Source organism: Penicillium chrysogenum, assembly GCF_028827035.1.
Source record: "Penicillium chrysogenum strain IBT 35668 chromosome Unknown utg000004l_segment0_segment0, whole genome shotgun sequence".
Taxonomy (NCBI): Eukaryota; Fungi; Ascomycota; class Eurotiomycetes; order Eurotiales; family Aspergillaceae; genus Penicillium; species Penicillium chrysogenum.
This window is the reverse complement of record NW_026622752.1, coordinates 5,601,100-5,619,008: the sequence shown is the minus strand read 5'-3', so window position 1 is coordinate 5,619,008 and position 17,909 is coordinate 5,601,100. Positions and strand designations below refer to the sequence as shown.

The 17,909-nt window shown below is 52.5% G+C and overlaps 6 protein-coding genes across 6 annotated transcripts; 5 read left to right on the top strand and 1 right to left on the bottom strand.

The window, feature by feature from the left end:
* Positions 1–593: 593 nt before the first annotated feature.
* Positions 594–2,342, top strand: N7489_008075 (aldehyde dehydrogenase; the record flags this gene model as incomplete). The annotated part of the gene is made up of 4 exons (XM_056713825.1): positions 594–1,057; positions 1,167–1,560; positions 1,655–2,100; positions 2,198–2,342. The coding sequence occupies 4 exons, from the start codon at positions 594–596 to the stop codon at positions 2,340–2,342; spliced, it is 1,449 nt and encodes a 482-aa protein (XP_056567540.1).
* A 1,220-nt stretch (positions 2,343–3,562) lies between these two features.
* Positions 3,563–5,517, top strand: osm1 (putative fumarate reductase Osm1; the record flags this gene model as incomplete). Its single annotated transcript, XM_056713824.1, has 2 exons — positions 3,563–3,630; positions 3,686–5,517. Exons 1-2 carry the CDS (start codon positions 3,594–3,596, stop codon positions 5,515–5,517), a joined length of 1,869 nt encoding a protein of 622 aa, XP_056567539.1. The 5' UTR covers positions 3,563–3,593.
* A 576-nt stretch (positions 5,518–6,093) lies between these two features.
* On the bottom strand, positions 6,094–7,224 carry N7489_008073 (uncharacterized protein; the record flags this gene model as incomplete). Its single annotated transcript, XM_056713823.1, has 1 exon — positions 6,094–7,224. One exon carries the CDS (start codon positions 7,222–7,224, stop codon positions 6,094–6,096), a length of 1,131 nt encoding a protein of 376 aa, XP_056567538.1.
* Positions 7,225–8,663: 1,439 nt separating this feature from the next.
* N7489_008072 (protein phosphatase 2A regulatory subunit CDC55) lies at positions 8,664–10,484 on the top strand (the record flags this gene model as incomplete). Its single annotated transcript, XM_056713822.1, has 6 exons — positions 8,664–8,707; positions 8,840–8,880; positions 8,962–9,059; positions 9,143–9,791; positions 9,846–10,408; positions 10,461–10,484. The coding sequence occupies 6 exons, from the start codon at positions 8,664–8,666 to the stop codon at positions 10,482–10,484; spliced, it is 1,419 nt and encodes a 472-aa protein (XP_056567537.1).
* Positions 10,485–11,385: 901 nt separating this feature from the next.
* N7489_008071 (uncharacterized protein) lies at positions 11,386–11,628 on the top strand (the record flags this gene model as incomplete). The annotated part of the gene is made up of 2 exons (XM_056713821.1): positions 11,386–11,417; positions 11,448–11,628. The coding sequence occupies 2 exons, from the start codon at positions 11,386–11,388 to the stop codon at positions 11,626–11,628; spliced, it is 213 nt and encodes a 70-aa protein (XP_056567536.1).
* Positions 11,629–11,774: 146 nt separating this feature from the next.
* N7489_008070 (transcriptional regulator SIN3) lies at positions 11,775–16,746 on the top strand (the record flags this gene model as incomplete). The annotated part of the gene is made up of 7 exons (XM_056713820.1): positions 11,775–11,875; positions 11,955–12,019; positions 12,113–13,089; positions 13,146–15,368; positions 15,416–16,039; positions 16,091–16,225; positions 16,279–16,746. The coding sequence occupies 7 exons, from the start codon at positions 11,775–11,777 to the stop codon at positions 16,744–16,746; spliced, it is 4,593 nt and encodes a 1,530-aa protein (XP_056567535.1).
* Between the last annotated feature and the right edge of the window lie 1,163 nt (positions 16,747–17,909).

The window sequence follows — 17,909 nt, the reverse complement described above, 5'->3', positions numbered from 1 at the left end:
CAGAAATTGATATGGAGGGGTTCATGCACATCGTATACATGCAGAGCCGTACCCGAGTGGAGGTTCAGATAACCCGCTTAAAAGCCATGTTCCAAGGGCAATGGGCACACAGTGGACCCAGCGAGGTTATTATTGAACGTCAGATTCTTCACTTCCAAGGTTACCTCATAACTCTGTCGATCACTGGACCACTCCCCTGAAAGTGCCGCATTATGTACACATTTGCCGAATTGTGTACATTGAGACACAGATCATCATTGGTTCACCGTGGATGAAAAACCAGCAGGAGCATTAACCATGGAAAGCTTACCTCCGCAATCAAATAGTCGTCGCATAGTGCGGAATAGTACCATTGGGCAACCGATGCGGTTCCTGGTAAAGATCGGCCTCAAATCACATCCGAATTCTGTCAATTCAATAGGGGGGTGGAACCGAGATTGAATACAATGTAAAAGAGTAAAAGAGTAAAAGAGTAGGAAACTTTATCCCGAGGTCGAATAGTGTTCTCTGTTTTCCCCCTCACATTGGACCAGCACACCTTCTATACTCCATACCTCTCTACTCCGTACCCTACCTCTGCCTACCCCTCCACCATGACAACCCCAACCAACACCGGACTCACAGTCCCCCTCCTCATAAATGGCCAGGAAGAAACAACCCCCAACACCTTCCCTGTAACAAGCCCCTACACCAACTCCACCATCTGGACCGCCTCCGCCGCAACACCCCAAGATGCAATCCGCGCCGTCGAAGCCGCCAACGCCGCCTTTCCCGCCTGGTCGCAGACAAAACCAACCGTGAGACGCGACATCCTACTGAAAGCTGCCGATATCCTCGAGGCCCGTCTCGACACCAATGCCGAGTACATGCGCCAAGAGATGGGCGCGGACATCGGCGCCTCCGCGGGGTTCGTTGTCCCGCTTGGAGTGCGCATGCTGCGCGAGGTTGCGAGCCGCATTACCTCGATCTGCGGCAGTGTACCTGTCGTCGAGACGGAGGGACAGAGCGCGATTATCTTTAAGGAGGCGATGGGTGTTATTTTGGGGATTGTGCCGTGGTTAGTATCTCTTGATCTGTCTTTTCATGGTTCCGGGGAACTTTATATATTTCTACCATGGGTATATAGATGCATAAAATGTTATTAATCGGACTAATCGTTGGTACAGGAACGCCCCCTACGTCTTCGGTATCCGATCCGCGGCCTGTGCCCTCGCAGCTGGCAACACAACAATCCTCAAATCGTCCGAACTAACTCCCCGCTGCTACTGGGCCATCGGTCGCGCCTTCGAAGATGCAGGCCTCCCCGCCGGCTGTTTGAATATCATCCACTGCGCCCCGCAGGACGCGCCCGAGGTCGTCAATGCGATGATCGAGCACGACGCCGTGCGCAAGATCAATTTCACCGGTAGCACAGCTGTTGGTCGGAAGATCGCTCGCGCCTGCGGTCAGAATCTCAAGCCCTGCCTTATGGAACTGGGCGGGAAGAATAGCTCGATTGTCTGTCACGATGCTGATTTGCAGACTGCCGTGCAGGGAGTGTTGGCGGGGGCGTTTTTGAATGTGAGTTTGGGTTACACTGCGCTTGTCGGACGCATATCTATATCTGTCTCCTCTATGAGTCAAGGCTAATTCTTTTTTTACTTTCCGTGTCTAGTCCGGCCAGATCTGCATGGCAACTGATCGAATCCTCGTCCACTCCTCCATCCTCCCGGCCTTCACGGAAGCCCTGCAAAAGGTCCTCGCAGCCGGCGCTGCGGCCTCGGATCTGCCCCCAACGCTCGTCAATACTGCCTCCAAGACCCGCGTCGAAGCCCTCATTGCCAATGCTGTCTCAGCAGGCGCACACTTCATCTCCGGGTCTGCGGATAGCGTCCCCACTGACTCGGGGGTGCGCATGGCGCCCGCTGTCCTAGGCGGTGTGAAGGAAGATATGGCGCTGTGGCAGGAGGAGTCTTTCGCGTCTGTTGCGGCGTGTATGCCCTTCGACAGCGAGGACGAGGCGATCCGTCTCGCGAACGGGAGTGGGTATGGACTTTCGGCGTCCGTTTTCACGGAGGATCTGCGGAAAGGCTTGGCGATGGCCAAGCGCATTCAATCTGGGTATGTTGTCGGGTGTTCCAGACCTAGATCCCCTTTTGGTTTTAATTCTGGGTGGATTCGGTGGGTTTGTGGATCTGTTGTGCTGACTTGGTTGCAGGGCGGTTCATATTAATAGCATGACGATCCATGATGAACCGGCTCTTCCTCATGGCGGTGTGAAGAATAGTGGCTGGGGCCGGTTCAATACTGACGAGGGATTGAATGAGTTCTTGGTTACGAAGAGTGTGACCTGGATGGATTAGCTTTTTGGATTTGGCATAAGCGTTTTGATTTGATTCTTGTTTTGTAGCGCTGTTTAGCTGCACATATGCATTGTAGGTTTTCCAACCCTGCTCTCATGGCATATACTACCATATTGTAGAGCGTATATACACCTATCCGTCAAGCGTGTCTGGTTTGGTGCCTGTAGCCCACTCTCTCGTCCGAGAAATGCTGACGCGTGGACTATACTTTCTCGGTCGGCATTGACCCGAGCGATCGCATTGGAGATTCACAATAGATCAAAGTGCTGTTGGTCTCGACAAGAGCAAGGTCTAGTGAGGAGGAAAGCTGATGAAGCTACCTAGGTACTCTCCAAGCTTATCTACAGAATGCAGAAGGTCGGCATTTGACTCGAAAAACATGAAATTTGGACACGGGGACACATGAGGTCATCAGGCCCACTGAGGCAATTCCCATCCCCGGATTAGGTCAGCCCCACACTGTCTTCCCGCCAATCAGAAGCCACAGGTTCCTCAGCCGGCAACTGCTTTTGCCTCTTTCCGATCGTTTCCAAGGTCCACGGATGTCTTTTTGATATTCCAGACTATATTGACTTGGATATCAGATCCTGAATATATACTTACAATAGATGTATACTTGAATATATAGAGGGATTCAAGGATTCAAAATGTCAAAGGGACTTTCTCCTCATCATGCCATTCACACTTCGGAAACTGCGGACCGCAATTGTTATTCCGAGGCTCACAGCTCCTACCACACCGCAAGGACCGCAAGGACCGAGGCCGGAATTCAATGTCAGTATCTCTGTTTCTGAAAACCCCATCGATGGAGTACGTATGTTCTAGTACCGTCGATATTTCCGATATGTTTTCTGTCTCTTTTTCCCCCTATTCCCTTTCCCTCAACTCCTTGAAAGAACAGGAATGTGACATGACATAGATGCATGTGAAAATGAAAATGAAACCATTCTAGACTTTCGAATGTAACAAGATGTAGAGTTGAATATTATATCGCATGTGATCCCGTCTTAACTTCCCCAGATTGTAATGAAAAAAAAAGAGACAGACAAACCAGAGGTGGCCAATTAGTATTCCAGCGGGTACCCCCATCTTTCATCTCCCCACGTCTTCCACTATTTTGTGCCTCGGCCGATAGACCGTCGGCTTCTGACCTGGCCCCCCGAACCCTGTTTTTCTTTAAGATCCTTTCCTTCCTCTCTCCTTTCCTCTTCTTCCTCATATTCCCTTTTACCTCTCTCTACACATAACATAATGGCTGCACCTCAAGTAATTGTGGTCGGTGGTGGCCGTAAGGATATCCTTTCCCCCGCATTCTCTCCCTGTCCCCAGCTGACCCTCTCCAGTCTCTGGCCTCAGCGCCGCACACACCATCTACCTCAACGGTGGCAACGTCCTCGTTTTGGATAAGCAGGCTTTCTTCGGTGGTAACTCTACCAAGGCCACCTCCGGTATCAACGGTGCTCTCACTCGCACCCAGACCGATCTCGGCATCCAGGACAGTGTCAAGCAGTTCTACGAAGATACTCTCAAGTCGGCCCGTGACAAGGCCCGTCCTGACCTGATCAAGGTCCTGACCTACAAGTCCGCCTCCGCCGTCGAGTGGCTGCAGGATGTCTTCAACCTCGACCTCACTCTCGTCTCCCGTCTCGGTGGACACACTCACCCCCGCACACACCGTGGCCATGACGCCAAGTTCCCCGGTATGGCCATCACCTACGCCCTGATGCAGCGATTGGAAGATCTCGCCGAAAGTGAGCCCGGTCGTGTCCAGATCGTCAAGAAGGCCAACGTCACCTCCATCAACAAGTCCGGTAACAATGTCACCGGTGTTACCTACACCATCAACGGCGAGGAGAAGGTCGCCGACGGTGTCGTCGTTCTCGCTACCGGTGGTTACGCCGCTGACTTCAGTGACACCTCCCTCCTCAAGCAGCACCGCCCCGACACCTTCGGTCTGTCCTCCACCAACGGCACCCACGCTACCGGTGACGGCCAGAAGATGCTGATGGCCATCGGCGCCAACGGCATCGACATGGACAAGGTTCAGGTCCACCCCACCGGTCTCGTCGACCCCAAGGACCCAGGCGCCAAGTTCAAGTTCCTGGCTGCCGAAGCCCTTCGCGGTGAAGGTGGTCTCCTCCTCAACTCCGACGGCCAGCGCTTCTCCGACGAGCTCGGCCACCGCGACTACGTCTCCGGCAAGATGTGGGAAGAAAAGGAGAAGGGCAAGTGGCCCATCCGTCTCATCCTCAACAGCAAGGCCTCCAAGGTCCTGGACTTCCACACCCGTCACTACTCCGGCCGCGGCCTGATGAAGAAGATGACCGGCGCCGAGCTCGTTGCCGAAATCGGCTGCGGCGAAGCAGCCCTTAAGAAGACCTTCGACGAGTACAACCTCATCGCCGACGGCAAGAAGAAGGACCCCTGGAACAAGCGCTTCTTCCACAACATGCCCTTCAAGCTCGACGACGAGTTCCACGTTGCTCTCATGGAGCCCGTCCTCCACTTCACCATGGGTGGTATCGAGATCAACGAGCACGCCCAGGTCCTCAACAGCGAGCAAAAGCCCTTCGACGGCCTCTACGCCTGCGGTGAACTCGCCGGCGGCGTCCACGGCGCCAACCGTCTCGGCGGTTCCTCCCTCCTCGGCTGTGTCGTCTACGGCCGTGTCGCAGGTGACTCTGCCTCCCAGCACCTCTTCCAGAAGCTCCTCGCCAACGGCTCCTCCGCCGCCTCCCAGCGTCTCGGCCAGATCTCCCTCCACATCGACCCCAGCACGCCCGGCAAGGTCTCTGTCGAGTGGGGCGGTGCCGCCACCGGCGGAAGCCTGCCCGCTCTCGCTGCCCCCGCTGCTCCCGCTGCCGCTGCCGCCGAGGCCCCCGCCTCCAAGCCCGATCCCGCGAACTTCAAGGTCCCAGAGACCGAGTACACCATGGAGGAAGTCGCCAAGCACAACTCCAAGGAGGATCTTTGGGTCGTGGTCAAGGGCATCATCCTCGATCTCACTAACTGGGTAGATGAGCACCCCGGCGGCGCAAACGCCCTGTACAACTTCATGGGTCGTGATGCTACCGAGGAGTTTGCTATGCTCCACGATGACGAGGTTATCCCCAAGTACGCCGCTCAAACTGTGATCGGTCGTGTTAAGGGCCAGAACCCCAGCTTGGAGCTGTAGAGGTTCTATTAAGCCGTTTCCTCCTTTATGCCTCTTCTCCCTCACGACCGCTCTCCTCCGATGAAATATGATCCTCCAGCGTGTGATCTCTCATACCCCGTTTCGTCCTTTCTGTTGTTTCTTGCTGGCTTTGGCTTGCTTCCAGTCCTCGAGATCCGAGATCCATACTTGGGTCAACTCTGGTTCTTGTGTAACATACATACATAGCTTATTTTGGAATATATTCTTTGGAATTATAGATCGGTTTTGGTTAATGTAGTTGTGTCCTAGTCGTATCTGTGGTGAGTGACTAGATGCCTCTGTTCTACGGCTTGGAGCTGTTGTCCAGATGGTACACCCAACCTTGGAATAATCAGAACACCGCTAGCCAATCCTAAAATACTGATAATTGCCGAGGTAGAAATAGTACCAATACTTTATCTGGCCATACTCACTGCCTACTAGTTCTCGTATGCATACCTAACCTAATATTTACAAATACATGTACATGGTATATCAAAATCAAATCCAAATCCAAAGAGCCCTCCTAAGAGGTAGAACCTATACCCCCCAACCCTGCCACTAGTACACCGACAATCACCCCTTCATATGCATCAAAATCATCTTCAACCGCCTCACAGCAGGCCCATCCTCCCCACCTTTCTCCTCAATCTCGGCCCTCGCCTCCTCAAGCACAGGCTGCAAAAACCCCCAAACCTCATCATGATACCTCTCCTGAACACCAACCCAATCACCCGCACCAGGCAGATTCATAAGAACAGCATCGCGTAGCGAAGTAGCAGTAGCAGTAGAACCAGAACCCGTAGTATTCCCCTCCCCAATCCCAATCCCACTCCCAGCCCCCTGGCTCAAGAAAACATCAATATCAGGAACAAGACTCGTCCCCGTTAAGCGTGTCCCCTCCCTTCTCTCCTCCTCGTCCAGCCCCAGTCCCCTCCGGAAAGAATCAAGCGCTTCCTTCTCCGCTGTAGAAAGCGGACCCGGCGCAGCGGCAATATCAAGCTCGGTATCCGGTACCGTCGTTGGATCCTCGAAGTTCGGGTCGAAGTTCGTATCTGATAGCAGAGATACCACGGCTGCACCGTCCGTTGCTGGGGTAGATGTATGCTGGTTTTGTGGGTATTGGCGCTGCCAGATAGTTTCGAATTGGTGTTGGGTTGGGTCGGGGGCGCGTGCTTTGCCTTTCCAGGTTGAGGAGGTGGTTTGGAGGTCTTCGTGGGATTGAGGTTGCGTATTTGAATTAGTGGTTGTGGGCGCGCGAAGCAGATCTGTCTCTCTCTCGTATCCGTGTCCATGCTGGAACTCGTCTTCTGTCAAGGCCGGTAGAGCGACTCCCGGCGTGGATGCATCGTGTTCGCGGAAACTTTGCGCTGCAGATGCTGGCCCTGGTCCGGACGCGGAGCTGGGACCTCCATGCGGTGTGGTTGTGGGTAGATCGCTGCTCTGTGTGTTTGGGAGGGTGGATGGACCGGCTTGTTTGCTGCTCGTGCTGGATGCTAGGGTCTGGGCGAGGTCGGGGCTCCGGTTGAATGCGCTTTTTGCTAGGCCTGTTGCGGAGTTCTGGATGCGGGTTGCTAGCGAGGGGGGCGCGGGGTTGGGAGGGGTTTGGTTGGAGGGGTTGCTTGAGGTTGAGGGTGATGGGGTTGCTGGGGTGTTGGAGCTTTGCTTGGAGGCGGGATTGCCCCGCATGTTCTCTTCGTTGGTCATGGCTCGGGGTTGTTTTGGGATTAGTGGTTAGGGATCATGGGTTGGAGTATGGATTGAGAGTTGAGGTTGAGGTTAGATGTAATTGAGATTCGGGATGGAGCTCTTGGTGTTCGGCTTAATTTGTTTGGGTCGGGAGATATACGGAAGCATGTGAAGGTCGGGGTGAAGGATATTGGGTTACTATATGGGCTGGAATAGGGGAGATACCACAATTATCTATATAACATTCAATCGGGTAATTGAATGTTTTTAGTTATAGATCTTTTAGTTTAGGCTTATTTAGAAATATGATCGAGCTCGGCATTCAGTCAGATATGTCGAAAGTCTAATATATATACTTACAGGACTATACATATACGTACTCGCAATTATTTCTCAACATTGGCATACGAATGCTCTCGATCCGCGTATCTTCGCCTTTCTTGCATCTGCTAGAGAACATATGATATATGCCAATGCTTAATTTGGCGGAGACCTGCTTGGGCCTCAAGGATGACGACAGAGGCGCATAGTACATCTTCAGGCATATAAAGGATTAAATACGGAATTAAAAGAGATAGATTCAGCTCGGACTGAGCAAATAGCTCGATAATGATCCAACATTTCAATTGCTATTCCAACTTTAACCCCCCTGCTGCCAGTCGTATACGGGTTGTAAGGCCGGAGAGGGGCGCAGGGCAATGTTACAGTCGATGGCAGTGTTGATGTCAGCATGTTGCAGGTGCCCGATCTGAATTCTTTTGATACAGGATATATTCAATTCTCATAATTAGATTTTATTAATATCATTCATATTCCAGAGAAATCCTAGAATACTCTAATATTGACGGTGCCCAAGAGAGCGTCACTTGGTCCGTAAAACCTCCCCACCACCGCCTCAACTCATCTGGGCAACTTCACCTCACAACTTCTTTTCGTCTTCCTTCATCTCCGGACCAAGTACGCAACCCCCCATCCCCCTTTCCTTTACCTCTCTTTTATATATTTTGTTCGTTCTAACGGAAAGGCCAAATAGAAACTTTTCTCTTATGATCCCCTCATCAAGCTCTTCTGCTGCGGGTCCACTCATAACAAGCACATTCACTGTGTTCTATCATCAACCGTTGCCATCTCATTCGGCAACAGCTCTTCGTTCTTCAGCTCGTCTTTCCCAACTTGGATTCTAGCTGTTCGCCCTCTGCCCCTCTTTTTGCCTTACCGCCATCCGCCCTCACCCCTCGCACACCATCTCCGGTAACCGACTTGTTCTCACGCTTTCTCCGTTACTCCCATTCGACCCGAATTCTTTCGTGTCGGCTCACCTACTTCGCATCAACCTGAGTGATTTGTTGCGTCGACAATAGAGCTTTTTCGGAGGCATTTACCAACCCGCCTTTCCCCGTCCCTCCTATCTTGGTCCTTTGCCCTTGTCGCATTCAAGGGCTAGCTAGAACGTGAAAATGGTAGACAGAGATCCAGGCACGCCTACCTGGAAGTTCACACAGTAAGTTTGCCCAGATCATACCATTTGGACCTTCCCACCCTATGGTTTTCATTTTTCTCTTCCGATTGTCCAGGCGCCATCGGCCCGGCATCACCACAAAGATTCATTCAATGGCAGCTGACTTGCCTTCAGATGCTTCGGCGATAAAGGCGACGTAGAAGATATTACAGAAGGTAATTGGCAGCCTCCCTCGCACTACTCGGCCGAATCTGGTGAATTTCCACAGAGTGCATCAACTGACACGCACTCTGCAGCGGACATCATCTCAACCGTCGAATTTGACCACACCGGTAACTATCTGGCCACTGGTGACAAGGGAGGAAGGGTGGTGTTGTTTGAGCGAAACGAGACGGTAGACCACCCCGCTCCGGCCATTTTTCTCCTTTGGCAATTTTTCCATTGCCTGTTTTGCCCTGAGCTAATCATCAAACACAGAAAAAAACCTGCGAGTATAAGTTCCACACAGAGTTCCAGTCACACGAGCCAGAGTTCGATTATCTCAAGTCGCTAGAGATTGAAGAGAAGATCAACAAGATAAAATGGTGCCGACGACAGAATGCATCCCATTTCCTCCTTTCGACGAACGACAAGACGATAAAGCTTTGGAAGGTCTTCGACAAGTCGCTGAAAGTGGTCGCCGAGAACAACTTATCGAATGAACTCACACCCGCGAGCACGGTTGGAGGTGGGGGTATGGCTCGCGCACCCCGCGTATCCTTCAAGGACCCCTCTGCGCTCAAGCTGCCTCGTCTGACACACCATGACACTGTTGTTGCCGCTGTTCCGCGGAGAACATACGCCAACGCTCACGCGTACCATATAAATAGCATCTCCGTTAACAGCGATGGTGAAACCTTTATCAGCAGCGACGACCTGCGAGTGAACCTATGGAATCTCAACATCCAGGATCAGAGCTTCAACATCGTGGATATCAAGCCAGCGAATATGGAGGAACTCACGGAAGTCATCACTGCGGCCGAGTTCCACCCGGTTAGCTGTAACTGGTTCATGTATGCCAGCTCCAAGGGCACAATCAAGCTTGCGGATATGCGGCAACGGGCGTTGTGTGACGAACACGCCAAGCGTACGTACCACTAGGCAATTGCGCCAATTACTTTAACTGATTGTTTTATTGCAGAGTTCGAACAAGAAGAGGATGCCTCGTCCCGGTCTTTCTTCTCCGAGATTATCTCCTCCATTTCCGACGTGCGATTCTCCAACGACGGGCGGTACATTGTGTCCAGGGACTACTTGACAGTGAAGATTTGGGATGTCAACATGGAACGCCAGCCAATCAAGACCATTCCCATCCACGAGCACCTGCGTCCTCGCCTCTGCGATACGTACGAGAACGATAGCATCTTTGACAAGTTCGAGGTGGTCTTTTCAGGCGATGCGGAGAACGTTATGACCGGTAGCTACAACAACAACTTCATGATCTACCCCACAGAAGAACAAAAGGATACGGAGATAGTGCTCCAGGCAGACAAGTCGGCATTCAAGGCAAAGAAGGTTGGTGTACCGACACCAATGAGCAAGGGTAACGGAAAGAAGGCCGGTTCGCGATCCGGCAGCCCTGCCGGCCCCGGCAGTCGCATGAAGAAGGAGACCGATGCCGACCAGATCGACTTCAACAAGAAGATCTTGCACATGAGCTGGCATCCATTCGAAGACAGCATTGCAATTGCGGCGACGAACAATGTAAGTTCTTTTGTCTCTGTCCAAATCCCAAAAATGCTAATAGTGGATACAGCTCTTTGTCTTCTCCGCTCTTTAATCGCACCAAGTGCCGTCGTGCCGTCACAAGGCCATTATCATTTTCCATGGACAGGCGCATCTGGGGTTTGGATCGGGTGGCTGGGCCTCGGTGAACAGGCAAGATATGAAGAATGAAAACCAAGAAAATAATGATAGCAGCAAGCCACAGGTTCCATAATCACAGGACTTCCCCTTCCCCCTTTCCCTATCTCTGCACTCATTGTGGAACTCTGCCCGAGTTTTGGAGACCTAGTTTTCTTTTACCTATGTCCCCTTTTACTCTTTTTCCTACTATTGCGGTGGGGTTGCCAAAGGCGTTGTATGGTGGCCAACTCATGATAGAGAATGTCATGCCTGTTTCGAGGCCATTTCCATAGTTAGCACTGAAAGGCCTCTATAGATTTGGTAGCTAACTAGCATTGACATGTTGGACACCCTTCCCTGTATAGTTTTACCATTTAGGCATTCTTTTCTTGCTTTTTCTGTTAATTTCTCTGAATAGATTGGAGAAAAGGAAACAAGCACGGTAACTCGAAATGTATCTTACCTCGAAAAAGATGCCCAAGAGGCCACGGGCATTGTTAGCCAGCCCTTGCCCTCCGCCCCTTTCCGAGGCATGACAAGCGAGAGGCAGCCCCAGCCTTCAGAACAAGCCTCATTATGCAGTTTGATACAGGAGATATGCTATACAATGAACAATAAGCGGCAACTCTATTCAAACTATTGATCCCCATTCATGACTCATGCTATTCACGTTTGTTCGCCTGTCCACTCAATGCCAGTCATGTTTTTCTGCCGGCAATGGCGGGCGATGACGAAGGCGGACTGAAATTGACCTATCGCACAATACCATGCATGACCATTGTACCGCCTCCCATTGACGGAAATCCCGCCAATAGATACAAACAATACCGTATTGAATGAATTCTGAATACACCTCGGAGAATCGAATGTCCGCAAAGCACCCACTAAACCACAATAGGTTAGTTCCGGAGAGGAAAGCCTCCACAGGAGCCCGCGATCGGTCGCGCGCAATTCCATCACCCCAGTGTCTCCTTCTTGTCTATCATACTCTCTGCCGGTTCTTTGTTTCTGCGTGGAGTTGGATCCTGTCTTCATATCTGCAAGAGACCGGGTCATGCTGTGACCCTACTGCAACCTGAGCGTTGCCAGTCGATTCCTACCCACGAGACTACGAGCTCCAGCTCTTCGATTACCAGACCCTGTTACTTTTTCTCCCCTCCTCGACCCTTCTTATCCGCCAAACCTACTTTCCCACTTCTCTCCTACTGGGGTTCGTGCATAAACCATGAACTCTGGAAGCGATAACTGGCACTCCTCCGGTGGGCCGCCGTCGCATCCTGGCATCGATCAGATGAACCAGCAGCCTCGGCCCCTGGGGTCATTCAGGTACGAGCAGTCCTATATAGTACAAGTTGCTTCATATCTTGATATCACAGACTAACCAGATATTCTTGCGCTTCAACAGTCAAAATCCCTCTCAGCAAGGTCAGGCTTCACAGCCCTCGGGCCCGGTACTTCCCCCTCCAGGTGGTGAGTGGCTCTCCTCTCTGCGAACTATGGATTTCCTTGGGAAATCCAACAATAAAAAGAAACGACTCAGACTAACTGATCATTCTATTGTAGCACCTTACCACCCTACTCAGTCAGGTGGCCATTCTCTTCCTGGGCTGGCAGAATTAAGTCAGACCCACGGAGGTCCGCACCAACCTTCCGCGTACGGCCAGCACCCAGCAGGCCCGTCGCATAACAGCGGCCATTCTCTTCCCGGAATTGGTCAAGCCATGCAACACGCTTCTCCCCAGCTCAACCGTGAGCGGGAGCGGGACTCCAGGGAGCGCGAGATCATCGAGCGTCAGCGCCAGGAAGAGATGGCTCACCGTGAGCGTGAGCGCGAGCGCGACCACCGTGAACAAATTGAACGGCAGTTAGAACGCCGCGAACAACCCCACCACCCTGTGCAGAGCCACACTGGCTCGATCCCCCTCCATCAACCCGTGGCCAATAAAGTCCCCAACTCCATTCACGGCCCGGGTGGACTTCTCTCGACCCTCAGCGGAAACCCGCAGAACGGCCACCAGGGCGGACCTCAGTCTGCTGCTGGCTTGTTCGGTCCTCAAATGCAGCACGGCGAAGGCACACCTCGCTCGTACATGCAGCACCCCGGTGGTCCACCAGGACAGCCTATGATGGCATACAATGCCGCTGGGCAGCAGATCCCAGGAAATGTTGCAGCTCTTGCCCAGGGCCAACAACCGATTCTAAATGATGCTCTCAGCTACCTCGACCAGGTCAAGGTACGCTTCGTTGACCAGCCAGATGTCTACAACCGTTTCTTGGACATCATGAAGGACTTCAAGAGTCAGGCTATCGATACGCCTGGTGTGATTCAACGCGTCTCGACACTTTTCAATGGTCACCCCGCCCTTATTCAGGGATTTAATACCTTCTTGCCCCCGGATACCGTATTGAGTGCGGTACCGAAGACAACCCTGATGCGATTCGGGTCACAACCCCATCTGGCACGAATACACTCAGCATGCCACGTGCAGGACGTCCCTTTGAGACAATTACCAATGCACCCCCCTCCAGTGATCCGCATGGTCGGTCTTCTGATTTCTATCGTGACCAAACTCGACCTGGCTGGCAACAAGGGCAGCAGCAGGATCAGCAGCAAGGTCCCGCCTCTGGATCTTACTCTCCTGGCTCGAGGATGATGGGCGGCATGTATCAGCAGGATGGACCTGGACCCGCTCAGGATCACCACTATGGTTACCCCACTCAACAGGAGCAACAAGCTGCATCCGCCATGACTCATCAGCAAGACCACCGTGGTGTGGCACAGCTGCAAGGCGCCGCCTCTGCAGCGTCCGCTGGACTTGCCAGGTCGTCTCTCATGGGAGTTTCGGCCGCTGGACAGAACGCTAGTCTCACCCAGCCAATGAGCAACCTGGCTGGCGTCGGGACTGGTATGCTCCAGGGTGCTCAGGATCTGAACAAGCGTGGTCCCGTGGAGTTCAACCACGCCATCAGCTATGTGAACAAGATAAAGAACCGCTTCTCAAGCGCGCCAGAGATCTACAAGCAGTTCCTCGAGATACTCCAGACTTACCAGCGGGAGTCAAAGCCTATCCAGGATGTTTATGGACAGGTTACTCAGTTGTTTAACACTGCCCCGGATCTCTTGGAGGATTTCAAACAGTTCCTGCCGGAATCTGCCGCACATGCCAAACAAGTTGCTGCGCAGCGCCAAGCCGAAGAGCAAGCTCCTCTTAGCAACCTCCGTGGCGAACCTGCAGGTTTCACCCAGACTCCTAACCGTGACGTCAAGATGCCTCCTCTGGGCCAGTTCAATGTGAAGGACCCCAAGGAAAGCAAGAAACGTCGTGGTGGCCCAGGTGGCGGTGTGGGCTCTATCTCGGGGCCTGCCGGTTCCGAAGCTGCTCGCTTGTCTGAGGCCGGCAGAGGTGGCCAGAGTTCGCAGTTCGGTAACGCCAGCAAGAGACCGAAATACCACCATGGAAAGCCTTCTGTCGACATGGCAAATGTCTCTCCCACTTTGGTTCCTGCTCTTCCGGAGCCTCTTCCTCCCTCGGTCTCCATGACTCCTAGCCAGGAAGAAATCGCGTTCTTTGACCGTGTGAAGAAGTTCATCGCCAACAAGCAAGTGTTCAGCGACTTCCTGAAGCTTTGCAACCTGTACACCACGGATCTGCTCGACCGTCACGTCCTGGTCAAGAGGGCCGAGGGATACATCGGATCCAATGCTGAGCTCATGAGCTGGTTCAGACGGTTCATGAGCGCCGAAGAACCCGAGGATAAGATCATCGACCCCAAGGCGAACCCTGAATCAGGTATCGTCAACCTGGCTCACTGCCGGTCTCTAGGACCGAGTTATCGACTTCTTCCCAAGCGTGAACGCCAAAAGCCCTGCAGTGGGCGCGATCCGATGTGCAACGGCGTTCTTAATGATGACTGGGCTTCACACCCCACCTGGGCTTCGGAAGATTCTGGCTTTGTTGCGCACCGCAAGAACCAGTATGAAGACGCTTTGCATCGTATTGAAGAAGACCGCCATGATTACGATCACCACATCGAGGCTTGCACACGTACTATCCAGCTGATTGAGCCCATTTGCCAGCAATTCCTTTACATGAGTGATGCGGAACGCATGGCATTCAAATTGCCGCAGGGTCTCGGTGGCCAAAGCGAGGCAATCTACCAGCGGGTCATCAAGAAGATTTACGACCGTCAACGCGGCGAGAAGGTCATTCGAGACATGTTCCTTCGTCCTTGCCACGTCCTTCCCATTGTCCTTTACCGCTTGAAGCAGAAGCTGGAGGAATGGAAGGCCTGCCAGCGCGAGTGGGACAAGGTCTGGCGCGAACAGATGCAGCGCGCATACTGGCGCAGTCTTGACCACCAAGCCATCGCAACCAAGCAGACTGACAAGAAGCTCTTTGTCGCCAAGAACATTCAGCAAGACCTGCAGACGAAGCTTGAGGATGCACAGGCTGGTCGCCAGAGTGGCCGGACCCCGCTTAAGTACCAGGCTGAGTTCCAGTTCAGCGATACTCAGGTCCTTCTGGACGCTGTCTACTTGCTTTTCTTGTACTTGGACCGCAACACTAATGGCTTCGGCGCTGATCCTCAGCGACTCATGAACTTTATCCGGGACTTCATTCCTACTTTCTTCGGCCTTGATCGTTACACTTTCAACTTGTACATGGACGAAGTCTACAATGCCATCAACGATGACGATGACACTTACGCCACTGAGGATGCCTCGAACGGAAGCCGCAAGGGGGCAGACTTGCAGAAGCTGGATCTTCTGCGTGAGGCTCTGGAACGTGGAGAACAGGCCGAGAAGTACGGCGATGATGTACCCCCCCTCTTGTCCAGATTTCTTCCACCGTCTCCGACTCCGAGGAGTCCTTTGACGTGGCTGAACTGCGCTGGATGGAGCACCCCGGAAAAGGCAACTTCAACCTTGAGCATGAATACACACTCAATGAGAAGTACAAGAAAAAGGAACACCACATGTACTGCAACCTGAACATCTTGTGCTTCTTGCGTACTTTCGAGATCCTCTACTCGCGTCTCCTGCGCATCAAGGAGCAGGAGGAGTCAGCTCGCGAACAAGTCCGACGCGGTGTTCTCCCCAAGGCTGCCCACGAGTTGTGCTTGATCGACCGATTCCCAAGTGATTTCTTCTATGATGTCGACCCCAAGGCCAACCTTTACAAGCAGATCGTGCGTATGTGCGATGAGGTCATCAAAGGCGATATCGATCAGATTCACCTGGAAGAGACCCTGCGTCGCTTCTACATGCAGAGCGGCTACCTACTCTACAACCTGGAACGTATCTTCTCTTCCATTTCTAAGTTCGTGGCGTCCATCTTCACCGGTGACTCTCGCGACCGCAGCTCCGACATCGTCAACCTCTTCTTCAAGGAACGGGAGAAGGAGGAGACTACCCATCACCAGGAAATCCAGTACCGCAAACAAGTCGAGCGACTGGTCAAGGATGGTGATATCTACCGTGTTACTTTCGTGAGTTTTTCAGTTTCCAAAAGCCCTGACACCAACTAACGAATTCTTCAGTACCCCACCGACCGCCGTGTCACCGTTCAAGTGATGACCAGCGAAGACGCAACCCTTAACAACGACGAACTCACTCCCGAAGAGCGTTGGTCCTACTACGTGACCGCCTACTCGATGCGCGACCCCACCGAAGGCGTCCAATTCTCCAAGATGCGCATGCCCCTGCTGAAGCGCAACCTTCCCCCAAGCTCGAAGAAGATGAGGAGTACGAGCGCTACTACCGCAGCCTGCAGCACCACGACGGCCTGACCATCCGCATCTGCGCCAACAACTACACCATGTTGTACCAGCCGCCCACCTACGACTGGTTCTGGCGCTCCAACGCCCCCATCCCGGAGAAAGACGCCGACGCCGACGCCATCAAGGCCCAGGCCGAGGAGCTCGCCAAGGAGAAGGCCGCGCTGAAGGAGAAGCGCCACGACCGCTTCGTGGAGAAGTTCGTCAACAACCCGGCCTGGGCCCGCGGCCTCAGCAAGGACCAGGTGGACGAGAGCAACCAGCGCTTCCGGTCTTGGGTCGACGGGACCCTCTCTGATAGCCCTGGTCCGGGCCGCGAGGGCTCTGCGTCTGGCTCTGGCTCCGCCCCCGCCAATGCGGAGGAGAAGGAGAATGGCGGAGACGTTGAGATGACCGATGCCGAGCCCACCGAGGCGTAGGGGTGGGGTGTAACTTTTACGACGGGGTCAGTCCCCCGGTTGGCCAGCCGGGGGGACTGGCATGCATTATTGTTGATTTGGGGGGGACGGCGTACACGATGAGGAAATTGCGACGAAATAGTTTTCTTTCTTTTTTACTTTTTTCTTCTTTCTTCACGGGTTTCCGTAGTTTGTATTTGTATCTCTCTTTCTTTTTTTCAAGTATCTCTTACTTTATTCTCACAAATGAAATGGCCATGGAGAGATTGGCCTGTTTATTCTCAATCTAATTTGATTTGTATGCTCTCATATCTAATTTTCTCTTAAATAACGCCAGCAAGAGACCGAAATACCACCATGGAAAGCCTTCTGTCGACATGGCAAATGTCTCTCCCAGAAGTTGAACATCATATTGCACATTCCACTCGAGCCATACGCTAATGTGGCGATCGGCTCGAACTTCCGGGGTAAAACAAAAAAAGGGATCCCACCAGATCACCGTCGGGTCACTAGATCGGCACCACACAATCCTCTACTAGCGGCAATATATATCCGATGGTGTGGAATGGATTATCCAATGTGTAGTATGGAAATCTCCGTGTGGCCGAGCCTGCATAGCCGATACCATCCCGAGACGTGGAGCCGGGGGAAACTCGGTCTTGGGGATCTACTCCATAGGATCTCTTTTTTCCTTTCTCATGCTGTATATTGGGTTATATTTTTGGTTTTATTACGTTAATGGGGGTATATTAAGCTGAAAAAGATGTTCCATAATAGTCTGTGTACGCTGAACATATAGGGAAGGGAATATGATATAGCGGGAGACCGAAAGGGTAAAACCGAGATATGACCGAAAACCGAGCGAATGCCGAGGAAAGTACGTGGTTGACGTCATTATGAATTATTTTAACGATAAGCATCATCGAGGGGTATTTAGGGGATTAATAGATTAATGGATTAGATGGGAATAGACTGGGGATAGGGAGATATATAATAATAGGAATGCAATTGAAGTTCAACCAGAAGGAGTTATACAATATACAACATCCCATGTACAATTGTCAAGTCCATCCCTACATAGCCCTAAGACCAAATCCAAAAGAGAACACTTCCATTCTCCCGGAGCTGTCGGCCTCGCATTCCTTTTGTGGAGACGTCTGCCCGTGGGGTTGAAGAAATTACTT